The 25,226-nt window shown below is 38.2% G+C and overlaps 2 protein-coding genes across 4 annotated transcripts; one reads left to right on the top strand and one right to left on the bottom strand.

Moving 5' to 3' along the window:
* prlrb (prolactin receptor b) lies at nucleotides 1–13,661 on the top strand. Of its 2 annotated transcripts, none has more exons than XM_026188253.1 (9): nucleotides 1–128; nucleotides 3,182–3,342; nucleotides 5,501–5,633; nucleotides 6,485–6,648; nucleotides 9,203–9,366; nucleotides 11,056–11,194; nucleotides 11,318–11,414; nucleotides 11,502–11,571; nucleotides 11,668–13,661. In XM_026188253.1, the coding sequence occupies exons 2-9, from the start codon at nucleotides 3,264–3,266 to the stop codon at nucleotides 12,406–12,408; spliced, it is 1,587 nt and encodes a 528-aa protein (XP_026044038.1). In that variant the 5' UTR covers nucleotides 1–128; nucleotides 3,182–3,263; the 3' UTR covers nucleotides 12,409–13,661. The 2 variants fall into 2 exon arrangements, with proteins under 2 accessions (XP_026044038.1, XP_026044037.1); XM_026188252.1 differs by lacking the exon at nucleotides 1–128 and adding an exon at nucleotides 1,389–1,585.
* A 1,996-nt stretch (nucleotides 13,662–15,657) lies between these two features.
* Nucleotides 15,658–23,652, bottom strand: LOC113033843 (selenocysteine insertion sequence-binding protein 2). Of its 2 annotated transcripts, none has more exons than XM_026187977.1 (18): nucleotides 23,442–23,652; nucleotides 22,875–22,993; nucleotides 22,653–22,794; nucleotides 22,500–22,569; nucleotides 21,454–21,659; nucleotides 21,265–21,349; nucleotides 21,072–21,166; nucleotides 19,008–19,151; nucleotides 18,834–18,920; nucleotides 18,637–18,738; nucleotides 18,411–18,543; nucleotides 18,115–18,281; nucleotides 17,872–18,001; nucleotides 17,606–17,765; nucleotides 17,280–17,500; nucleotides 16,641–16,795; nucleotides 16,379–16,544; nucleotides 15,658–16,261 (listed from the first exon to the last, which is right to left on the bottom strand). In XM_026187977.1, exons 1-18 carry the CDS (start codon nucleotides 23,448–23,450, stop codon nucleotides 16,137–16,139), a joined length of 2,316 nt encoding a protein of 771 aa, XP_026043762.1. In that variant the 5' UTR covers nucleotides 23,451–23,652; the 3' UTR covers nucleotides 15,658–16,136. The 2 variants fall into 2 exon arrangements, with proteins under 2 accessions (XP_026043762.1, XP_026043761.1); XM_026187976.1 differs by having other exon boundaries at nucleotides 22,653–22,797; nucleotides 23,442–23,651.
* Nucleotides 23,653–25,226: the final 1,574 nt, after the last annotated feature.

The raw sequence follows: 25,226 nt of genomic DNA, 5'->3' as shown, positions 1-25,226 counted from the left end.
TTCCAAAATAGAGGTTGTCGTCACTGGAAGACAGCTGCACCTGTTTGCAGCAAACAGTGTACAAGCCATCTAGAAATCAACAATACCGCACAGATGGATGCTTGAAGTAAAATTCAAAGATAAGGCTGGTGAGATTCTATATTTTACTTTTTGTTGCCAAATCCTAAAGTAAGACCAAAAGTAGCTACGGCTAAATCTACATCAGAGAATTAACACCAACAAGGAGATGTATATGGGACTGAATTAAAAAAACAAATTCTGTGTTCATGGTAACAAAAGAGTTAGTGTGGGGTGTATGTTAATATATTTTTATTTTACAGCAACAGTGTGATTATTGAATTTTATTACAAATTTCAACATTTAAAATGTTGCTCTCATACTGAAGGCCTTATAATTTACATAATGATGTTAGTGAAATCAAAATTCCCTAACATCATTCAACAAACCCATGTGAATGTGTGATGATTAGTGTTTATCTGATAACAAACCTAGTCATGACCCTCATATACTCACTCGAACAATTTAGGGTTTTGAAACAAGCTTTTATATGCTTGTAACCAGTATCTGTTTAATTCTGTTTTCTACACCCCTCGTTCATTTCTTCATTTTATGTTTGTTGGCTATTTAAAATAATGAAATAGGTGCAGAAATATTAATCTATCACAGAAATGGTAAACGGAAGAGAAAGTGTTAGGTACAAGAGGAGGTCGCTCAAAAAACTCTACTGTAACTTTCTTGAGTTTACAACCTTTTCTTCATGTGACCTGTAAAACATGACAGCAATATATTTTAAGAGAAAATGTGAGACAGGTGTGCTGCTCTCGCTCTGACTGAGTTTATGCATCTTGATGAGTCACTGCAGGCAAATATTCAGGCAAAAAAGTACAGTGTACACAGTGTATATATACAACAATAAAATAAAACAAGAAAACGTGAATATTTTTAGAAATCTGCCAAAGACCTGTTTAAAATTTTTAAATGGTTTTGTTTTTATTAGGCAAGTAACAAACTGAATTCACGTTTTTACACCAAAATGCAAAAATAATGTGTTTTACAATTTTTTCTGCCTTTTTTTTAACTGTAAATATAAACTCGTGGATAACAAAATAATCAAAGCATTAAAATATTTTGGAGTAGCTTTGATATGCGTGTGCATACTGGTGGATTAACCATTATAGGAACATTAAAAAAATGTAGCTAAATTTGCTAAAATACCAATAAAACATCATGAAGGTATGAAGACTGCCCTTTAAACCTGTTACTAACCAGCCAGTTACCATTACTGCTGGCACTTTCAGGGAATTAAGTGAAGTGAGACATCTCGCTGTGTTTACTCTCTCGCTCGTACTCAGGTGGGTATGTCGTGACGACAATAAGCCCCTCCCCCGACTACTAACGAGACACCTCTCTTCCTTATTTGTGGTCATACCTGGGGTGTTAGGCGCATTGGTTGCCAGGTGTGCGGAGCTCGTCTGGAGCTCGTTTGGCTTTGTGTCATGACTGAAGAAGGCTACCTTTTTTGTTCTGTACCCGTCAACGTCCGATAAATATCGATGATAAACATAGCTGCCAAGATCATAAAGTGGTGAGTGAACGCCAGAGCGCGTCTATTAACCCTCTACTAACCTTTAGTTGTACTTATTTGTGTGTTTTTTTTCCCCCCCGCGGCTTCCTGGTAAATATCACACCTGATAGGGCTGCATGTAATTCTTTGGTAATGGATTCTGTGCGTGTTGTGTGCTCGCAGGTTGGTCTACAGAAAATGAAAACCTAAATGTGCTATGTAATGCAATGCACGGTATTAATCAGGCTTCCTATCACTGAGTAGCTGAGAGTATAAAGCGCGTAAATCCACATGATTTTTTTTTTCTGAATTTAATGTGGGTTTTTAAAAAAAAGTTATTTCTTCCGCTTTAACACAAAAAATCTGATAGTAATAAAAGGAAGCAATTAGTTAATCAGTATTAGTACACATAATAAATATTATACATATAGTACAGTTTATATCCTTAGGTACAAATTATTAGGCCTATATTTATACAGAGTGTTGACTGAACATCTATGCTGTTGTGTGTTACCCTAGTAACAGTTTTTCAGCATGCGTCTTGCCAAACATTCTTATATTTTTGCACTTTAAATACAGCATAATAATGCAATTTTTTTTCACTTATCTTTAAACATGTAGAATATTATATGTACTTCATTAGAAGAATATTAAAATATATACGTTATACTAGATTCAAGATAGGATAGGTTTACTCCCAGACCAAATGTTTATTCTGATTGCCAAATAGAGTATTTAGCTTTGGGTTTTAATTTTGGCATGTAATTGAGACATAAGCCCGATCCAAGACTTGCTCCACTGAGCGATCCTGTTAAAACTTGTCAGAATGGGTGTCACAGCAGGGAAAAAAGGAGCTTGTTGTCTCTGTTTGTGCTGAGCAAAACAACACAAATTACAAAAAGGGAAAAGGTGTGGCCCCTTTGCGATATTCTGTACATTACAGGTTGGTAACCAGTAAAAGACGGTTTCCTACACCTCCTGTGGTGACTGATTGCATCAAGCATGTTAAGGTGGCAGAAAACTACTTTGGTGTCTGAGTTCCCACTGAGCTGAGCTTCAGTAAATTTCCAGTCCATGTAGAAAAGCCGTGCAGCAGTTTGCAGTGACGTGCAGTTATTCATCAAGCATTTCCAACATAATTGTGCGTACTTTGTTTCTGTGTGTAATCTTTATCCAAGTATCTCTCAGGAATAAGGAAGTGCATAAACAGTCCAAAGTGCGTGTTTGTGAATTAGATGACTTTTTTAAAATCCCCTACACACATATTAACGTATTCATCTCCAGCATTTTTTTTTAGACAATGTAAAATTTGCTTAACACCAAACGGCATGTTTCAAACTCTTTTTCACGTTTTGTCTGGCAATTTCTGGCAAATCCACTTTGCTTTTGAAATGAGCAAAATGAATCTAACATCACACTTTCAGTTTATTTATTTACTAAAACACTCATATAATGTTTGAAGTCCTTGATTACAGCTGATGATATTGCCAGCCAATTATTAACAGTTCATTTTAACGTTTGATAACCATATGAAAATTGTTACTGACCCGTATATGTAAATGAAAAACTGGTATTATTGGTTGTTTGCTGTTTTCCCACCATATCTGCTTGTTTCAGGTAACAACAAGACATTCTGCCTCAAGCTCGTATCACACCATTGCCACTTGCTTGTGATGTCACTTCCCTGTCACAGAGTGTGATGGCTTGTGCCAGGATGGTGAAGCATCTCAGGCTGCCATTGCTGCTCCTGCTGCTGGCATTAGCTGCAGAATGCAACAGTAAGTTAAATCACTGAGGCTCGATTCGCTCAGAATATTTACTTACGGTTAGACGACATTTCAGCTGAAGTATAGACGTTTTAGTGTTAATGCATGGGGTTTAACAGAAGTATTGCTCCTACATCTCTTTTGACGTCATGCTGAGAGGATTGATAAAGAAACATCCATCACTGGGCAAATTATCAAATTATTTTTGAACCTCTGAAAATTGGTGACATACATAAAAGTGGCTGTAACACCCAAACCTCAATGTGATTCTTTTGTTAAACCCTTTGAATTAAAGCTGAAAGTCTGCACTTCAATCACAGCTTGACTAAAATCCACTGTGCTGGTGTACAGAGTAAACGACTACATCATGGTCCAAAACTGGGCCTTAAGTGCTAGTGGCCTACAGACTATAAAATGCAGATAGTTTTGGATTTTTTTTTTTTTTGTAAAAGGATATTCGGTGCTCATTATCCTGAATAATTACATTTAAAAATTAAAACGAAACACCTTTTTTTTTTCTTTTTTCTTTTTTTTTTTTACTTAAATAAGTTTTCTCTGGTGTGTTATTCTGTTATTTGTAATCTAACAAAAAGCAGCAATGGTTAAAATCTCAGTTTGAAAACACTGAATCCAAGCAAGATTTAATGTACAGACTAATAACTGTGTCTCTACATTAAATCAGTCTGAAGATTAACTGTGAATCTTTGCAAACATTAAAGTCCACGAATAAAATGAAATGAAGTTATGTTTGATATTAGTGGTTTCAATTCTGCCTACTTTCCGTAGCCATGTTACGTCTAGCAGCTGGACATTTCTGGGCTCCTGCTCTCGAGCAGTAGGAGTTTTACCCTCACTTTATCCTTTCTTTTGAGCCAGAAGCTCCCTTGTTGTGCCTCCTCCACCAGATATTTGAGAGCATTTATCAGCATGGAGTCTGTCATCGCAATTCCAACACCCCACACTCTGTTCATGAGCCCACATCTGGCAGTCCTCAGTAATTTTCCCTTTTCCCACAGAGCAGGCATGGTAGTGGTAGATATGTTGTGGTATAGTGAGGTTGTGGTTTTCTGTTGTGGTAATTTTGATTTTGTATTGAGCTCATGTTCTATTTCCTTTCAAGCCACAGTAGTTGCCAACACCTCCAACTGCAAATCTGAGCCCCACCTCTTTGCCTGACAAACAGGATCAGGCACTCTGTTATCATGCTCTCTGTTTACTTCCAGCCTTATTGCTTTCAGTTAGGTTATACAGGACCCTCATATCAGGCCTATGTTACTGCTTCCTTCTAGAAAACGTGCTGCAAGGTGGTAGCTCTCCTCTAGGCCTCCTACATAGCCTTGATAATGATACACAGCCTTGCTTGGGGCATCCACCATATGTGTTCTCATAACAGCCCTTCAATAACAGCCTCCCAGGATGTCCACCTACTGTGCTCCTGTTGGCTAACAGCTCTGATTTTATTTGTCTTCTCTTTCATTTTCTCAGTCTCAACCCACATCTATCAATCTGTCCTACATTTATAGAAACAATCTTGTGCTTTTTCAGTCTAATGATGACGGAGTTTACTGAGATTCCAGACCACTATGCCCTGTGCTTGAACATGAGAATGACCCAGTCATATACAGATTTTATTATTGTTTTTTCTTAATATTATTCTTTTAGTTGCTCCTTTTATGGGTCTGCCTCCATTTCACCCGTTCCCTAACATCCTCCTCTGTCACACCAACCACATGCATGTCAATGACTATATCCATTAATCTTCTCTGTGGTCTTCTTCTTTTCCTCCTCTCTGGAACCTTCACATTCAATACCTTTGTCCTATATACTGACTGTCCCCACCTTGCCTCCCTAGCTTTGTCACTTAAGTATCAAGAAACCTATTAAACTATTTTTGACAAATTTTTCCACCAATCACTGTGGAGTTTTATGTCTAAATAAACATTATAGAAAATGCCATTTCAAATGGTCACAGGTTGAGTTGCTGTGAGCACAGCTTAAATGAATAAACTCTGGGTGGATGAGTGAAACTAAGATAAGTTATCAAAGGTAAGAGACAACGTTCACTTACCTGAGATAAGTGAATGCTGTCCTTTAAATAACTGTGCCAAGTTTTTTTTTTTATCATATTGTTTATTGGAAGCTGATGTCTCTTTGTCACGTGTGTTGCCAGGCATGTCTCCACCAGAAAAACCAGACAAACTTGGCTGCAGGTCCCCCGACAAGGAGACTTTTTTCTGCTGGTGGACCCCAGGCTCTGATGGAGGGCTGCCCACTGTGCATCACCTCTACTATAAGACAGAAGGGTTAGTTTAACCTACCAAGTCTGTTTTCTTGTTATTTTACACAATAGAGATTGTGGGTCCTCCGCTGGAATCAAACTGGAGTTTTAAGTACGGCATAGTGTATTTATCTTCACCCCACGCTACCAGATACTCCATGAAGTTTCAAATTCTTTATCACCCGCGTTGAGAAATAGTAAAGGTGTTGTTTAGTTGTACGTGGTGCTAGATAAGTAAATGTGGGGAAACTACTGGGTCTCTTTTCACACCCTTGTGAGCTGAGCACAAATATTTGTGGATGTGCAAGTACACCAACATAGACGTGGCTCACCCAAATGACCCACATTTCTCTAGCTAAATCCTAGCACTAGCATTTCAAGAATCTTCACAGATGAAATGCCACAAAACTGAGTCATGGTCCTGAGAGGATGGATCTCGAAGATGTTTGTGTGTTTGTGAAGCCCTGACTTGGTGACATTCTAAATCATTAGTCATCCCAGCGAAGAATATAATATAATAACATGCTAACCAGCTCATATTATCATTTAGGTTTCCAGTAGTTGTCTTTACTATAAATAATAAGGATATTATATGATATTTTTAAGTGTTTTTTTTTTTCTTTTTTCTTTGCTAATTTTGAATCATCAATCACTTAACACGCATATTGGGTTAATTGATTGATTCCAAACTGGGCAAACTTGAGTATGTGAGATACACTTAATGCTTAAGCCCATAGAATATGATAGTAAGGTGCAATAGAAATGACTGTACATGCTTACAGACTCATCAGAAAATCCAATTATTCATTTCATAGGAGATGCAACTGAAGTCACATTGCAGTGATCGGTGATGACATGTATTTTGTTCATGTGCAGTCAGGAGAATATGCGCCAGTGTCCGGACTACCACAAAGCTGGAAGTAACTCCTGTTTCTTTAGCAAGACCTCTATCTGGGTCGAGTACACTGTGATTGTGGAGGCCTCCAATGCCCTGGGGAATACTTCTTCAGACCCCCTTACTTTTGACTTGATGAACATTGGTAAGTTTTTCTAGTTTTAAATAATTTACATGAAATATATAAATCAAACATGATTTTTGATTGTTTTGTGATAAACAGAAACCATTAAAAATAGAAATATGAGCATATATCATTTCTGTAAAGCATTCTTGTACTAAAAATATCCTCAAAGTTTATTTATTTTTTTATTTTCTGGGTTGTAATGGTGGCACGGTGGTTAGCACTGTTGCTGCACAGCAAGAAGGTCCTGAGTTCAATTCCACCATCAGGCCGGGGTCTTTCTGTGTGGAGTTTGCATGTTCTCCCCGTGTTTGCATGGGTTACCTCCGGTACTCCGGCTTCCTCCCACCGCCCAAAGACATGCAGCTTGTGGGGATAGGTTAATTGGATAATCCAAATTGCCACTAGGTGTGAATGTGCGAGTGAATGAGAGTGCAAGTGGTTGTCTGTCCCTGTGTGTTGGCCCTGCGACAGACTGGCGACCTGTCCAGGGTGTACCCTGCCTCTCGCCCTATGACAGCTGGGATAGGCTCCAGCGCCCCCCGCGACCCTGAAAAGGATAAGCGGAAGCGAATGGATGGATGGGTTGTAATGATCATTTAAACTATGATTGCTTTTGGCCTATCACTGTACTGTGCACTAAACTATAAATCACGCTGACCTTTCTTTAGCTACACAGGTTATTATTTTACAACACTGAAGCTTGTTGATATAATTAGGATTTTCTGGTAATGATTAAGGGTCACTTCAAACTTTCTCATTCAGAATTAAAAACTTTTAAAATGTTAATAATAATAATAATCTGCTCAGATCAAAATATATTTGTGTCAGAACAGGAGTAACACAAAAATCTGTACGGACTGAGCTAATGATTGGCACAGTTTTATTGCCCAGACTGCCTTCTTGAGGCTGGTGAGGAATGGAAAAGTACTGAGTGACATACATGAGCCGCAAATAAAAACCTGAACAGAATGAGGTGGAACTGGTTTGTGCACAGCAAAACTTCTGTATACTCCAGCATCAAATTTCACACCTTTTGTTGGGGTTATACAGGCAGAGCGGTATCTGCGTCCTGTCCTGTAAGCAAACAGTAATTTCACTGCATTAGTTGTGGAGGGTTTTTGGCCTCAGAAAACACACTTTACAAGCACCCATGCATGAGACTAAGCACAGATCAACATGCTGGTTTCTGAATAGGGCAGCTGCAAACCAAAGTAGAGGTGTGGCCATAGGGGAGGCAATGCTAGTCTGCTGGTTGGTTGTTTCACATGTTTGCCTGCAAACAAATCATGGGTGTAGGGTTTCTGTTGAGTAGCACGAGAAAATATAGAGTGTCGGACTCTTCATTTGCTAAATTATGATTACATTTTATGCACTAGAGTGGTTTTTTTTGTTTGTTTTTTTTGTTTTGTTTTTTTCTAAATCAGTTCATTCAGTTCAATTCAGTTTCATTTACATGGCTCAAAATCACAACAACAATTAACTCAAGGCACTTTACATTGTAAGGTAAAGACCCTATAATAATACAGAGATGGCCCCCAACAATCAGACAACCTCTTATGAGCAAGCAGGTGGTGATAGTGGGAATAAAAAAACTCACTTTTAACAGGAAGAAACCTCCAGCTGAGCCAGGCTCAGGGAGGGGCAGCAATCTGCTGCAACTGGTTAGGAGGGAGAATGGACAAAAGACATGCTGTGGAAGAGAACAAGACATTAATAACTAACGATTAAATGCAGGGTTTTGTATAAAAGAAGTGAGTGAAGAAGAAACATCATGGGAAACCTTCTAGCCGAATAGACCTATTGGGAGCATTCTGTGTCGCCTGATCCAGCCCTAACTATATGCTTTATCAAAAAGGAAAGTTTTAATCCTAATGTTAAAAGTAGAGATTCACACTGGGAGCTGGTTCCAGAAGAGGGGCCTGGAAGCTGAAGGCTCTGGCTCCTATTCTATTATTGGATAGTGGAGTAGTGAAGACAGGAAAGGGTGAGTGGGTGGGGGTGCAGCAATGGGTCGCAGGTCAGACTAAAACCTGGGCTGCTGCATTCTGGCCATGTTGAAGGCTTTTCAGAGAGTTCATTGTAACAATAAATTATAATAGTACAGCTTAAAAAGCAATAAATGAACAGAAGAGGATGTTATGGATAGGCTGAGATGAAGTCAGGAAGTAATTTTGTTAAATGAGCTTGCTAGAGACCAAAATATTTACGATTATGATTTTTGCCTCACTTTAACAGCCCTACCTGATAGCTTGACAGTAAACGCACAAACTGTGGGTTAACTCTTGGACACCAAGAACCTTGTGTAAAGTCACTCCTCACTCCAACATGCCCATCTGTATCTACGCTGGTGTTATTGGATAAAGGCAAAATGACAAAAAAAATACAATCACTTTTTTCAGCCTAGTTCAAAATTTCAATATGTAAGCAAACTAAAGTTAATGCTCTTCTCATAAAACTTAATTTCATTTTGCTTTTAGTGCCAAATACCAAATGTTGGCATGCAAATATACTGAACTAAGTTTGTACCTGATAAACAGCATCACAGTCTCTGTTTCTCTCTATTGATGAACAGTGAAGCCCTTTGCACCTGAAAATGTTACAGTGGTGGTCAACATAGAGGACAGCCCACACCTCACCATCCAATGGCATACACCGTCTAACATAGACACAAAGTCAGGATGGGTCACTCTGAAGAATCAACTGAGAGTCAAACCAGACAAGAGCAAAATATGGAAGGTGAGTGGCTGACAGAGCTTCTCTAATATTGCATGGAAACGTTCTTACACTGTGCCAAAAATGAGTCCCCATGGAAAATTACCATTGGATGAATGAAACATGTGCCAACCTATTTTGTTCTCACCACTGTGTGTATGTTAGTAAATTATAATTGTTCAGAACAAACAGTTTTGTAGACTCTTCGTGCTATTTGGATACTATCTACATGCTAACCCTCCCCCACCATATATAAGGAAACAAGTTTCCGAAATGACAATAATAGTTATTATTGGTATTATCAGTATAGGAGGTGGTTGTTGTTGTTGTTGTTGTTGTTGTTATAGTAGTAGTATTAATTTTAAAGATTTGTATTTGTTTTCCTAAGGCAGCCAAGCTGTGATTTGTTTGTATGCATTTTCAGGGGGGCTTCTAAATGTTACTTTTCTTTTTTTGTTTTTTAAGATACATGATTTATCAATATTTTTATATTTTTCCGTGAAACTTCATTTAGTCAATTGATGAGGTCTAGTTATCCCAAGCACAGTGGCAAATCTACTACAAAATAACTTCAAACGAAAAAAATTAAGGTATTGCAATGGCCCAGTCAACGTTCAGACCTCAACCTGACTGAAATGCCGTGGCGGTACCTTAAAAGAGAGCCATGCATAAATGAATGACCGCAAAACTCAGTGAACTTAAGCAATGCAATAAAGAGGAGTGGGCCAAAGTTCCTCCACAATGAGGTGAGAGCCTGATAAAGTCATACGGAAAATGATTGCTTCAAGTTATGCATGACCTTGTGTTTTTCACACACTGCCTCTGCCTTTTGGCTTAGTTTTTGTTGAATAAATAGTGACATGGTGTAATATGTCACCTGCTGCTGTATCTGAGGTTGTGTTTACCCAGTTTTAAAACCTGGAAAGGACTAGATTTTTTTTTTTTTTTTTTTTTTAAATGTCTCTGTATATAAAACCTTCAAACTGACACAGCGCACGCTTCCTGTTTGTATTGATTGTATGTGAAAATTGTAAATAACTTTCAAAGATCTGTGGATCTGAATGCCAATCAAGTCTAAAAGTTACTTCTTCTTAGAAGTCACTTCTAAGTTTGACCAACATTAATTTTATGCAAACCTTTTAACAAATATACAAATCAAACCGACATAACATTTTAGAATTAAATGTGAAATCAAATTAAACTCCAAGTTTAAAGTAAATTAAGTATTATTATTATTACCATTTAGATTTTCTATCCAAAAAAACAGAAAGCCACACAGTGAAAGCTTAACATATTACCCATTATGAGTTGAAACCTCAAAATGTTACATTTTGAAAATTAATGCAATCACAAAATTAATTTTAGGTCTAACTTTTAGCAGTCTTGGCTAGTAGCGATTATCTCCTCTGTCAGATGATGAATCCATGTTGGCAAGTCAAGCATGAAATCAGGCTCTGGAATGAACTGCACCAGCCCAAATAGGAAATCATTAAACAACCTTTTACTGTCATGTGAAGAATAAAGTTGTGGTATAACCTGTCACACACGATTAATCAGTAAATCAGTATACTGCAGTTTAACCATAAATTTTATGGTTAAATTGTTTTATTTCAAAGTAAACAAATGTATTTTTAACTCTCATTTAGTCCAAAGGTGATCTTAACAGTAGTAGAAGTCAAATGTTTTGTGATTTCTTTTCCTCTTTCTTTCTAGAATTACGCGTCAGAAACACAAACACATTTCACCATTTACAGCATTGATCTTGGGGTGGTGTACATGGTTGAAGTGCGCTGTGCAATAGACAACAGCTGGAGTGAGTGGAGCAACACTACCTTTGTCAAAGTCCCTAACTGTAAGTCCCGAAAGCCCTTTACGCCTTCTTTACAACATATTGGCAAGTGCTAACAGTTAAAGATTAATAAAAATGTGCCTCTTTTTTTTTTTTCTTTTTTTTTTTTTTAAAAACAAAATTCAGTTTCTCGCAAGGACAATTCCTTTTGGATACTGGTTTTCAGCCTCTGTCTAATTCCATTGCTTGCGGCAATGATTATCTTGATCCTGAAGAGAAAAACGTATGTATCTGATATAAAGTCTAAATCACTCTATTTTACATGAAGACAAGATGTGAAGACTTGACTCATGACTGTTTTCTTTCTCAGTGTGAAGAAGTATATTCTGCCCCCTGTCCCTAGTCCAAAGATAAGAGGAGTTGATGTTCAACTTCTCAAGGTGATTGCCTCTCCATTCTGCTTCTAGAATATGCACACACAAAAAAAGCCCCATTGTTTTGGTGCTGATAATAATATACTCAATTAACCTTTGCAGAGCGGCCAATCTGAAGATGTCATTAATGCCATGCTTCTCAACCAGAGATTTCCTGTTATGATACCCTGGAAGGACCAGAAAGAGGATTACCTGATCGTGTCTGATAAAGAAACCTCGTATTTGCCATTGGAGAAAAAGAAAATATTCATTCTGCCACTTGCCATGGCATTAGACTCAGAAGTCCAATCTAAGGAGACAAGTGAAGTGGATCACTTTCCAAAAGACAGCGAGTCTTCCTCAGAGGAGAGTTCAGATAAGACAGAGTCGTCGCAGCTTCTTACTAAATGCTCAAGTGCAAACGTTTTAAATGATGAGAAGGCAAATCAGCTAAAAGGTGTCACTGAGAAGATCTTCCAACCGTTTGGAATCTGTGGTTATGTGGATATTCCGAGACATGAGCACATGCAGGAAGCAGACTACAGCAGAGTGAACGAGGTAAATGGTGACAATATTTTAATCATGAAGAAAGAAAATATTCCCCATACTCTGGACACACAGGGACAAGAAGGCAGTGTGCCTGATAACTACAGCATGGTGAAAGAAGTGAATAGTGACAACGTGGTTTTCCTGGAGAAACACAGTGAGTCAGTTAACGCTTCTTTTAAGGCTAAAGGCTACATAGACTGGGTCAATCAGAAGCCAAAAAATCTTCATATGACTGGGCACAGTGAAATGGGAGTGTGCCCACAACTAGTTGGTTGTGAATATGTAGATACTGTCCCTCCACCAGCTGTAATCTAAAACTTTTTATCATATAAAAATGCTATTATAAGGTGACAGCAGACATTCATCATTACTTACTGTTGAATCAAAGCTGTGAATAGTCTATATTTTTGCTGTTCTCGTTGGATGTACGGTTGGTACAGACATTCGTAAAAACCATAAAATATACCATCTCTGGTCCAGGGGTACTTGGGCTACTGAGTATAAATTATACTTGCACCAACAGCAGGTAAAAGTTTGTCCTTATTCAGTAGAACAGTTTGACATGTGCTCATTGGATTTGCGCATTTTGTCCAAACATCCATGAGAATGATAGTGCTCTGTTTCATCTCGAGTTATCTGGGGGCTGACTTTTTGTTTTGAGTAACATCCAGTGAATGGATTCTTTTCAACCAGATTTGGCTAATACTGTGGTTTACCAATTAATACCTGCAAAAACCTCAGGTGTAATTTGTGTTTAGTAGAAATTAGTATTGCCAAAGTTATGCTGAAATAGATCGAGACTATACCAGCTAAACATCAAATCCCTGCTTTTAGCTCAAAGCATGATGTGTCCGAGTACAGCATGACTGAATTGCTTTTAAGTCAACTCTTATATTACATTAGCCATGTCAAGCTTTCAAAACATTATTAGTAGAATGCTTAATTTGTGGTATAGCTAAGTAAAGTAACCCAAGTTTAATCATTTAAGGCTTGTTGGCAAAGAGACTGTTGCTTGATGGCTTTACAGTTACTGTTTTCATTTTTTGTTTTTGTTTTTTTGTTTTTTTGCCTCTGGAAGGTAAATTGTGGTCTGTTTCATTATCAAGAATGTACACAAAGAGCATATCCAGGTTTCTAAAGTCATTACAACGCAATATTATTGGCACATTTTTATTTATTTTTTTAAAGTGGTGGCATACTGTGCTGTAACTGACAAGCAAATCTGCATATGAACCTGTGCCTAGTCTAATCAAGTGATTATTTTACAAGATATGGTATCATTAAAAAAGCTTCAGACTTAAAGAATAGATTTGTTTTACTGATGTAAATTTATAATTAGATTTTTAAAATGCATCTTGTAACATAATACAAGGACTTCCAGATAGGTAATACTTATGCATTACGCATGTAAACAAGCTAATTACATGTGGAATTTAAAAGAAACTTTTGTTGTGTGTGTTTGTTTGTTTTAAACACTCAATTAGAGAGATGGGGAGAGAGAGCGAGATCAGAGGGAGCAGAGTTCAAATGGGTTAACAGAGATGACATAATAAAATATGGAAAAATCATTGTTTGTTCATTTTTCTTCTCTGCCTGAATCTTAAATACTCTCTATGGTCTAAAGGAGCATTTGGCTACCATACATTTCATTTTTTTTCAGAACTGGTTCATGTATGAACTAGCTTACATTCACCTCAAAAAAGGTGAGATATATAGATATAGATAGATCTATTTTTTTTTTTTTAAATTTAAATAAATTTTTATATACCAAAACCTGAATGTCAAAGATGTATCGGCTCATCCAGCTCACAATCCATCACCAGTCACAGGTTATTGCCTGTAAAATGACAAATGTGACCTTGGGGTGGCTGTAGCTCAGGTGGCAGAGCAGGTCAGCCATTAATCAGAAGGTCGGTGGTTCGATCCCTGGCTGCATGCCAAATATCCTTGGGCAAGATACTAACCCCATGTTTGCCTACTGGTGGTGGTCAGAGGGCCCGGTGGCGCCAGTGTCCGGCAGCCTCGCCTCTGTCAGTGCGCCCCAGGGCAGCTGTGGCTACAATGTAGCTTGCTATCGCCAGTGTGTGAATGTGTGTGTGTGTGTGAATGGGGGAATGACTGAATGTAGTGTAAAGCGCTTTGGGGTCCTTAAGGACTAGAAAAGCGCTATACAAATGCAGGCCATTTAACAATTTGGATAAAAACCCATTAGGTGATCACCGTGTGCATGTTTCATTACAACCTGATCAATACTGTTGGAGCGGCAGCGATTCTTACTTCTGTTTAGCATTTATTGATAAATGCTGATTGAACAAATATTCATATATAAAGACAACTGAAGGTTGTAGACTTGCTGTTCTCTATAATATTGGGGGTGTCTCAGCCAAATGTACTCAAGCCTCTACTCTTGTGCATTAAAGATTCACTTATTAAGTTGTGATTACACAAATGACACTTAAAATTGAAATTTAAAATTAATGGACTTCAAACTGATCACAAAATGTAATTCCATTGTTCTTGGGACAGTATCTTTTCTATAGTTAAGTATTTGTCAAAAAAATATATACCATTTTAAAAAAAACAAAAAACAAAAAAACAACAACACCTCAACAGTGTGGCAATACATACTTATCAGCACTTTTGGAGCTTACTAAATATTTATTATCTGTATAATTCGATTATAACAAATGTCGTAAACTGACAAATGTGATTTCTTACAACTTTTTCAGGTTTAAACAAATCTACACAAACAATACACAAATTAAATGAATGAGACTAAACATCTTAAACTTAAGACTATGCACAGACAATTTGACACAACACACATGTCACATGACACTGTTACCTTGCAAAATGTCTGTTATGAAATCTATTTTATATCTATTTCTCCCTGGCTTGAATCAAAATGTAAATGTAATGACTTAAATGCAAAACCATGTAATATCAGTCAGTCATTCAGATATTAAAATCCAAGCTTGGTTTCTACTTTTAAAAAATAAAGCGCAGTTTAATGGATTTTAGTTTTTTTGCCCCTGTGAAATATTGCATGGTTTAAGTTTATTACCCTGCGTGAACCTGCCAAAAACTGAACCAAATGTGTAGAAAAGATTTGTATTTGTGGGTAAAATTTTGAAAATGTAAAAAACAAACTTATTAACATGAGTGAAAGTCTAAGCAGGTTGTTTCATCTTTCATCCAAGTGGATTCTTCAGTAATAAAATCAAATTTATTTAAACCCTACTGAGGGTTGTGCTACATATGCTAAATACCAATTCTAAGCAGTGTGAAAGTCACAAAAGTCTGTATTTTAAAAAAAAAAAAAATCATTGACTGTGTCATATGCACTCTAAACAAATCACAGGTATTATGTTTATTGTGTATATATATTCTAATATACACTGCTTTATGTTGATTTCTTGTGTACAGACAGTATGCTATAGAGACTGGTATGCAGCATATGTTATATAACATGAATGAGAACATTGAAGAACATAAACATTGGTTTATCATTGTTCTTAAATTAATGTGTAACTTCAGTGTCATGGCAAAATAAAAGAAGGTAAATTTAAACCATTAATTCCTTTAATATGCAATCTTGAACTTACTCCACATGTTTACAAAGGATGATACACAACTCTTTATTCAAAACCTTCAAATTTTACTGGAGTCAAGGAATGTCACTATGTCAAAATGTCATTTCTTTATGTAAAATGACACTAAAATGTCAAAATCGTTTGAACTGAAGTTTATTATAAAGAAAAAAATGCAGTGTTAAATCATCATACATCCCCTTAACAACCTCCACACACTGTCATGAAGCTGCTGATCATTCAGATTGTGGGATCTCTTCAAGTTCAGCCCTACTAAGAAGAAATCATAAATAACTGGAATAAGCACTAACATGATACTGACAAAGTCCTGGAAAGCTGCGAGCCGCAGTTTGAGAAACACCTGCAGCACTGTAGCCTTGGAAGGCTCTTTTTCTGCCAGTACGATGAGAAATAAGGGGATCCATTTTTCAGGCACAAAAGGCTTCACAACTGTTAGCTCTCTTCATCATCAGTGTTTTCAGTACATTCATTGTCCAAGTGCATGGACCGCAGCTCCACCTCAAAGTCCATTAATGTGTGGTTATACTCCTCCTCCAACATTTTCTTCCAGATTTTTACTGAGAAAGGGAGACAATATGTAATTATTTTTTACTGTTTCACGATTACTGTTAGAGACACTTTGTTTTTTACTAGACAGAGCAATATCATCGCTATCCAATGTTACAGTTACTTACTGTATTGTGGTTCCTCTGGCTCCGTTACATCCGGGTCAGGCACAGGTTCCTCAGTGTTTGTTTCAAGCTCTGCCTCTTCCTGGTCTCTCTGCTCCAGGCTTGACACCATCCCTTCATAGGCTGTCCTGGCCTCAGAAGACAGCTCGATCATCTTGTGATAATAATCCTGTAGGTACGAAAGTTTTCAGCTCATTTGAAATTACCTATTAATGTCATCTTAAAACAATAATTGTGCGTACATTTGCATAACAATAACCCTGACCTGTGCACCATCATAGTTGAAGATGCCGACCAGGGTGACAGGCACGGCCTTGTTGACACAGCGTCCCAAAGCTTTTCTAGAGAGTGCAAATATGAACGGCACACCCTGCTCACGACATGTATCGATGATTGTGTGGAGAGCCTCATCCAGGCCGCCTGTGAAAGGTGATATTTTTGCCCTTTTCATGCAATTGTAAGCATTCCTTGTACGTCACAGCTCTCCCAGGATCACATTTATGAAAGACTATATGACAATTCTCGCTTTTCCATGTTGCTTGATAAATCAGAAAACAACAAATTGTATTCTCTCCATTTTGTCTTCTCTCTAATTTGTGATTTTTAAGACCAAAAAACATTTCTGAAATGCCAACAGGGAATAGTGTGCTTTTTAAAAGCAATAGCATAAAACTAGAAAAAAAGGAGATAATGAAGTTCTGAAACTGTAATGGACATGTTTAAAAATATTAAGTGACCATAAAGAATTGGGATGCATACATATAACTCCTGCTGATCATAGCCTAGACTTGAATTTTAAAGTAACAACACAAAGAACATGAAAGTTGGACTGGCCCAAATTTAAAGAAAACGTTCAGAATTCCTAGTTTCCAAACTGAAAGCCAACTATCAGGTCTTATAGTACCTTTGGACTGGATGCGTTCACAGTTAGGTGAGATAATGACACACTTGATCTTCCTGAGTTTGAGGTGCTTGTGGACCTCCCTAAGGCCCATCACGAGCCGCCTCTTCATGCGGGCCTTCATGGGGTCCTTCTGGTACAGGCGGTCCTGGAACCGAACCAGCTCCTTTAGCAGCAACATCACGCACTCATCCACATCTTTGCTCAGCATCTGGCTGCAATAACTGAAATGCAAATGAAAATGGAAACGCGATATACTCAGGGTGCAAGCAACCAACATCAACTTGTGACTGGTCATGCAGTGAAGCGTGCAGCTTTGGCAGTCTTACTCTCTGAATTTTCTGCTGTGGATTTTAGGTGCTGGGTATGACTGAGGTGAGGGGATTTGTTGCTGTATGGTCTCATTTTTGTCCGTCTCTTCAGCTTCTCCCACGATCTGACATGTGTCATTTAATTCATCAAATCCCTCTGCAGGAGAGCCAACCTCATCTATGGTTTGAAAAGCACAAAATTAAAAATATTAGCTGCAATCATTCGTTTCCAACAGCTCAGAACAAAGCATACTGGCAGCAATAATTTCACTGCATGCTCTGACCTGTGGCGTTTGCATCACACTGCTCTTTTTCTGTACAGTTACTCGCAAGTTTATACTCGCTTTCAGGCAGCAGTCCTCTCTCCTCCAGTAAACGCCTCTGCTTCCTCTCCTCTCTCTCCTTCAAAATGACCTGAGGAACCAAAACATGAGTTCAAGTCTATAAACAGAGCTACACAGCTGAAATGAATTCTCATAAAATTGATTATATTTGTCTTTATTGCATAGTAAATAAATGAACTTTGCCTTCTTCAGAGGAGTTGGTTTCTTTGCTTTGGGCACCTCTCTTTGCTTGCCTTTCTTTACCAAAGGACTAGTTGAATCGAGGGGATTGTGTGCAATTTTATCCTGCTGCCACAGAGGCTTCTTCTGGGCAGATGTTTGCTTCTGAACAACAGGTAGTCCTCCACCAACTACACATACAGGAATACTTATTTTTCATCAGGTTATGATAGCATGCACTCCAAGATCGGGGTTAGGAAACTACTTAAATTAGCATTATTCTTCAAAACAAAGTATAAAGTGATATCTATCAAGCCAACCTGTGAGAATAACTGGCTTAGCGTCCTGCTTGGCTTTCTGAGACTGCTGCTTCTTTTCCAGGGTGGCCAGCATGTTTCCGATGTCCAGTTGCATAGGAACCTTGCTCTTTTTCCCAGAGGCTTTCTCGCTTTTCTAGAAATCAGGTAAACAAGAACAGAACTGCACATTAAAATCAAACCTGTTTCCAATTCTAAAGGTTAACTTTAATGTACACAAGACACAAACCTGTCCTTTTTTTCCCGTTTCAGTGGGTTGTGTCTTTGCTGCAGGTGATTTTCCCTGGTTCTGGTCAGCAGATTGATGCTGACTTCCTTCTCTTTGGTTTTCCTTAAAAAGAATGTAAAAATCACTATCATAAAAAAACACTATAAAATGTAATTTTAGACTAATATTAAATATATATATGATGAAATGATGAGTACCTCATTGCATAGTTTTGTATTGCTGCTGGTTATTAACCTTTCAGTCTTCGACAAAGCAAGAGTCAAGTCTGGGAACTCCTCTTCATCCTTCAAAGAAAACCATACAACAGAAGTAATCCTTCTCCTAGGAACAGAACGAGTTGAACAAAAATTCACAACTCAGATTTTCTTCACCTCAAATTTTGGAGGCTCTTGAGAAATCACTGGCTCTGACGAGTCACCTCCTGCACCCTCACTGCTACTTTTCGGCTTCTTTTTTTTCTTTCGCTTTTTCCTCCCTGGAGCTATCTCTTCCTCCTGTGCAGCCATGCTCTCAATCTGATAAGATATAAAAATGACAAAGCTCAAACACCCCATGAAAATATAAAGGCTTACTGTGAAAATTTAGCTTTTTGTTATGTTGAGCAACCCATTTGATAAATTCTGTTATATCAAGGATGTAAACACCACGATATATAGTCTGTGTGTCTATAATTACATGTTTGCTTGATGTTCACAAATAATGTCTCTTTGGCCTCATTACTCTGTTGCCTTGCTTATTTTGGTTTGGTTTACAATGTCTTTGTAAATAAAGAACAGCTCTTCACAGAAACTCTCCAGTGTTGCCATAGTTTGAACACAATTTTAAGTACTGCACTCTAAAGATAATGTTAGAGATTTCCATGGCTGTTGTGAATGGCATTGTTTGTTGTTGTTAGATCAATAGATTTCTGATAATCCACAATGAAAGTTCAAACAAAGTTGAAAAAGACTTTTGGAGGGCGGTTAGACAACATAATCATATGCATACTATATGCAACTATATCTGCCTGTGCTAGAATGACTTAGACGGTTATAAGCGATATGTGTCTCACACAGTGCACAAACTATGTCAGGGTGCTGCTGCTTCCTGAACATAATGGAGGGAGGTGTGCCTTATTCAGAGCTAGAACACGAGTCCCTCTGTGCTAATTGCAAAAGAGGTACAAATTGCAAACCTGCAAATGGAGCTGCTAAATGTGGAAAGTGAAACGAGGCATAATAATCTCTACTTTGACTGTGACGCATGTCAAGTGTACAAGCTGATATGGTATTAAAAAACTGTAATTACCTTGGACTTCAGCAGGTGTGCTGTGTCAGATTTTATAACTATTGCAAGTTGGCATGCTGTAATTTCATTTACATTTATGAATAAAATGCAAGCTTCGAGAGAACATTTGTTGCTTCTTGCTTTTTCTGTGATGGTGCTCAGCCTCTGTGTGGATACAGAGTGTAACGGGAGAGCAGTGGGAGCTCTGTTGCAGAGTAATACTGTCCACATATTTTTAATTAGCGTGAAAAATCTACCTACATTTAAGAAAACCTAATAAAAAGGTTAATTACAAAAAACACCAAAAGCTACTAAATGGATGGTGCATAAGTGAAATTAAGTGTGATGGTTACTGCTGTGCGAGAGACATCAAGAGCCAAGAGTGAGCTATTTAAAAACAAAACAAAACATGACAACAAATGGTAAATGGCCTGTATTTGTATAGCGCTTTACTAGTCCCTAAGGACCCCAAAGCGCTTTACATATCCAGTCATCCACCCCTTCACGCACACATTCACACACTGGTGATGGCAAGCTACATTGTAGCCACAGCCACCCTGGGGCGCACTGACAGAGGCGAGGCTGCCAGACACTGGCGCCACCGGGCCCTCTGACCACCACCAGTAGGCAACGGGTGAAGTGTCTCGCCAAGGACACAACGACCGAGACTGTCCAAGCCGGGGCTCGAACTGGCAACCGATTACAAGGCGAACTCCCAACTCTTGAGCCACGATTGTCCCAATACAACAAAACGAATACATACACAACTCACAAATACTCAGATATATCTAGTAATATTTAGTAACAGCCTTACAGATTTCTTTCCATCTTGTAAGTATATAAAGTGTAACGCAGAGCAGGGGTAGTGAGAAGGCTGTTTCGCCTTTCTTGTAGAATAATGAAGAAAAAAAAAAAAAAGTGTTCACACCTATAATACTCACAAATTAACTTTTAAGTGTCCAATTAAATCTTTTTTTTTATATTTACTCAAAATTTATTTAAAGAAGTTAATTTCGGCTGCTCTCTTGTCACAAGGGACGTAGGAGCATCCCGTGTCGATTTGGCAAAACATGATGCCCTTCCGAATGCTATCACTTACGGATTGTTAAGATTTGCCAATTGCCTAGGAATCTGGTATAACTGTTGAGAATCTAAAACATGCATCATACCTGCATACTGTTACAGCTGATTGTCTTGTCATTGGGATCAAGTTTCTTCGGAGGCTGAGAGGCAATGTTAGCCCAGGACGTCACCACCGGTTGGACTGTGCACACACACCAAATAAAGATAATCAACGTGTGAAATATTTTTAAAACTGCCTTAAAATTGCTGAAAGACAGACTAGAGTAAATCTGAGCCTACCTGCTTGGATAACTTGGCTTTCTGGCTTGGCATTAGTGGCACACACCTGGGGACCAGGTAGGGTTGGAGATCCTCTGCTGCCAGACTATGCAACAAAAAATTACAGCAGCACCAACATCATGAGTATAGCTTTCTGTAATGTGCAAGAGCTGTCACATAGCTTAACATTTGATATTCCCATGAGCTGACCATCCAAGAAGATGCCAATTTTGGAGTTTGGGAGCTTGTGAATGGAGGATCCCAGCACTCTTTCCGAACAGTAGGAGCTGCTTTGGCCACTGAAACACCACCCAATTCCGGAAAATCAGCCATCTTCACTTCAAATGGGACAGAATTTGTCTGTGCTGGTTTTGGCTTCCCTGCAGAGGTTGGGGCAGATCTTGTACCTTTAAAACCTGGGAATGAATTATGAAATATTAAAGGAGAAATATTTACATAAAGCAGCGGGTTTTAAACATTTTGTGCCCAACATACTACAATTCTGTTCATCAAAACTGAACAAACAAACAAAATCTATAAGACAATAATATGCTAAAGAATCTCATCAAGAATTACTGCAATTCTCACTGTATTGACACCTTTGCTCTACATCATCTCAACTGAATGTTGTCAGTTCATTCTTTAATTGCATTTCAGACAGTTACAGTTTATCTGCAGCATCTAGATCTTGCAAGATACCGTTACACAAAAACCATTAAATGGTCTTGCAGCTTCAGCTGTAGAGCTCCTTTAAAGTAGGCCAAGTTTCTTTCAGAATCTCTCTGTGCCCCTTTAGCTTTCTTGGCACCATATTAACATTGCCAAACTGCTGCCAGAGGTTTATGCACTTGGGCTAAAGGCCACAGACATTCCAAATCCACGTGAAGCTGTAAGACAGGCAGCTTTCACAATAATATCTGCTGGGTCATCAGCATAGGTTGTTACTTGGAGTTTGAGTAACATGAGAAAGCAACAAGGTTGGTGCACAAACATGCCCAAGGCACTAAAGCAATAGCCAAGCCTTTAATGTGTGGGCAACTCACAAGTTAGCCGATCATTCGTGTCGCTTTGCCCTCCTGTATATGGCAGTAATACGTGCAAGCTTGATACCAAATCCCATGGGATATTTGGGAATCACTTGACCACAAAATGATTTCCAATGTTAAAAATATTTTGTTTGTACATTCAATACAAAAACTAGCATCTGAACCAAGAAATTATTCCCAAAAAAAGTTAATACCATGTACGCCACTTACCTTTTTTCTGCATGTCCACTGAGGTTTTGCCCATGAATTTTCCTTGAGAGTCCTTTTTGTTTTGAGGCATCTGTGAAGATTAGAAAATAACAATTTACTTCATGAATAAAGTTTGTTTACATGTAGGTTTCTGTAAATAAAAATAAAGCCAACCTTAGCTTGGGGATCCTGTTTGGTCCTATTGCTCTGTAGGAAGTTATCACTGGCCTCTCTAACAGGGCGGCTGCTGCTGTAGCCATGACTCCTCGGTGCATCTCCTCCTCTGCCTGCTGGTTTTGGGCTCAGACCTGACTGGCTTCTTAACAAATTGTAACAACATGAGCACCCGATGAAAAGCCAAATGATTAAATACCCCTGAAAATGATAACTTCCTACCCTCTTGAAAACTGATCGGAGGTATAAGGGTTTGGTAGAATCAGAGGTTGCGCTGATGCTGATGTGTGGGGCTCTGCAGGCGGTTTCCTCGACCCCCTCTGGTGTCTATGGTCAAAGTCCTGGAAAGCAAAGCACATGACAGTTTTTTCTTCTGCCACCAAACAGCGTGTTGGTGTTTGACCTTTGATAATCACGCCATTAATTCCAAATTCGAGTAGAATCTGCATAAAGAAATTTAGCTTAAGACTAACCGCTATATCGATGTTTTGGACTCACAATGCACTAAAAACGAAACGCATCCATCTCCACTTGATTACAGAACATCCAGCTTATGTTGCACAATAGTAACCGCCGGGTTGAAAATGTCTTACAGTATAACTGAACTATTAGCTCATTATTGTGTTCAAACCACACATTGTCTTAGCAGTATCTCACTCGTGTAACTAACAGTTAAAGTTTGCTAAGAGTTAGCTCACGCTCAGCTGCAAAAACTAACATTCGTTAGCTTTCTAGCTAACTAGCTAGCAAAAGAAAAGAACAAATGTGGCATTCATTTTCATAAAATACCTTGTCCATCACTCTAGTTGAAGTCACATCTTCGTATCTTCATATAAGCTCATACAAGTCGCCAAGCTCCATCTTACGAGTGTACAGACAATAATCTACCCCAAAAGTGTGTGCATGGCTAACCAGGCTAAGCAACCTGTTTGACAGCATGAAGCCGGAGCAGCTAGCTGCGTGAAACAGCTGGTGTTTACATGTGCAGTCAGGAGATCCACAGCGACACCCTCTGATAAAACAATGTAAACCGTTTAACGAGTATTCCTGTTAATTAAAAAAGTATAATAAACTCTATGAATCCATCTTTTATTGAGACCCCGAAGGCTAGAAAGACGCATAAACATATCTATAACTCTATACTCTGTGCATATATGTGTAAATATAAAACACTTAACATTATCTAAACATACCAGGAGGACCCCAGATTAACGTTGTTGCTTGGCCCTACTTAATTTAAGTTGCTTAAAATTGCACTACATACACATTATTACTGACGCTGGCTCCGTAGTGTAGTGGTTTGCACATCTGCTTGGAACGATAACACATTATTAGTTATATTTTGTTGTAGTTTGCTTGGACTTCTTTGAAACTCCAAAATAAATTGTTGTGTATTTATTTAGTATTTCATGAAAGAGAATTGCGTCTTTAAATTTTCTACTTTGTTAAATTAACAAAACTAAAAAGCTTTACTCTGAGTACCAAAAGTCAATGTCTGGTTTAATTATATAGCACATTTCATCATAGGCCTGCTTTAACTCAATATGCTTTACACAGAAGATAAAAACACCTATGCAAGTTTATGATGAAAACAAAATGAAGTAAAGTGCACATCCATGCACACAGTTATTAACTGTAAGCCTGTGAGAACAAAAAGTTTTTGAACACAGATTAGATTAAATTTAGGTCTGTAGACAGCTTAATCCAGAGAACACGACCATACGTGTAAGCACCCTCAGCACACTTAGCTTTATCTCTGGAGACAGTTAAAAGATCTGCAACTGAAAATCTGAGAAGAACGACTGAGTAATAGACACTGAGCTATTTAGAAGTTTACTGGAGGAAGTCAGATGTGTACTATACAAACCACTGAGAGCTTTATGAGCTAATAGAAGGATTTTAAATGTAATTCTGTATTCAGCTGGGATCCAGTGAAGTGACTTTAGCACTGGGATAATATGGTCCAATTTTCATGTCAGGACTCGCCGCTGCACTCTAGACAAGCTGAAGTTGTCCTACTAGTAATTTGGATAATCCTGCAAACAGAGCAGTAGTCCAACTTGCTGAACACTTGGACCAATTTCTCAGTTAGTTTGTGATTAGGATTTTCTAACTATATCTGTGGTAGAAAGCAGTTCTGGTGACCTTATTGATGTGATTATTAAAACTGAGATCACTGTCCAAAATGCTGCAGAAGTTCCAGACAGAAACAGAGTGAGACTGTATGGGATGATAAATATGAAAAAATTTTCTCTCTCTGACTTTTTGGACCAGGGACAAGGATTTCCATGTTTAAAACGTCTCTAGACAGCCAACTGTTAATGTCATCAGTGCATCAGTTTGTGAACAGAGGTTAGATCATCAGAAAGTGATAAGTACAGCTGTGTACTATCTGTGTAAGTATGATAGGATATATTGCGATTCTTTATGATAGTGCCAAGGAGGAGCATGTAAAGGTTAAAGAGTAATAGACTAGTAACAGACCCCTGATTTAATTTCTGTTACACTTTAGGGGCCAGATGTTTTGCAGTGGCACAAATGTGTGTTTTAGAGTAAAAAACTTTTTTTCTTCTT

This window comes from Astatotilapia calliptera, chromosome 12, assembly GCF_900246225.1.
Source record: "Astatotilapia calliptera chromosome 12, fAstCal1.2, whole genome shotgun sequence".
NCBI lineage: Eukaryota > Metazoa > Chordata > Actinopteri > Cichliformes > Cichlidae > Astatotilapia > Astatotilapia calliptera.
Note: the sequence above shows the minus strand (reverse complement) of the source record. Positions and strands in the feature narration are given on the sequence as shown.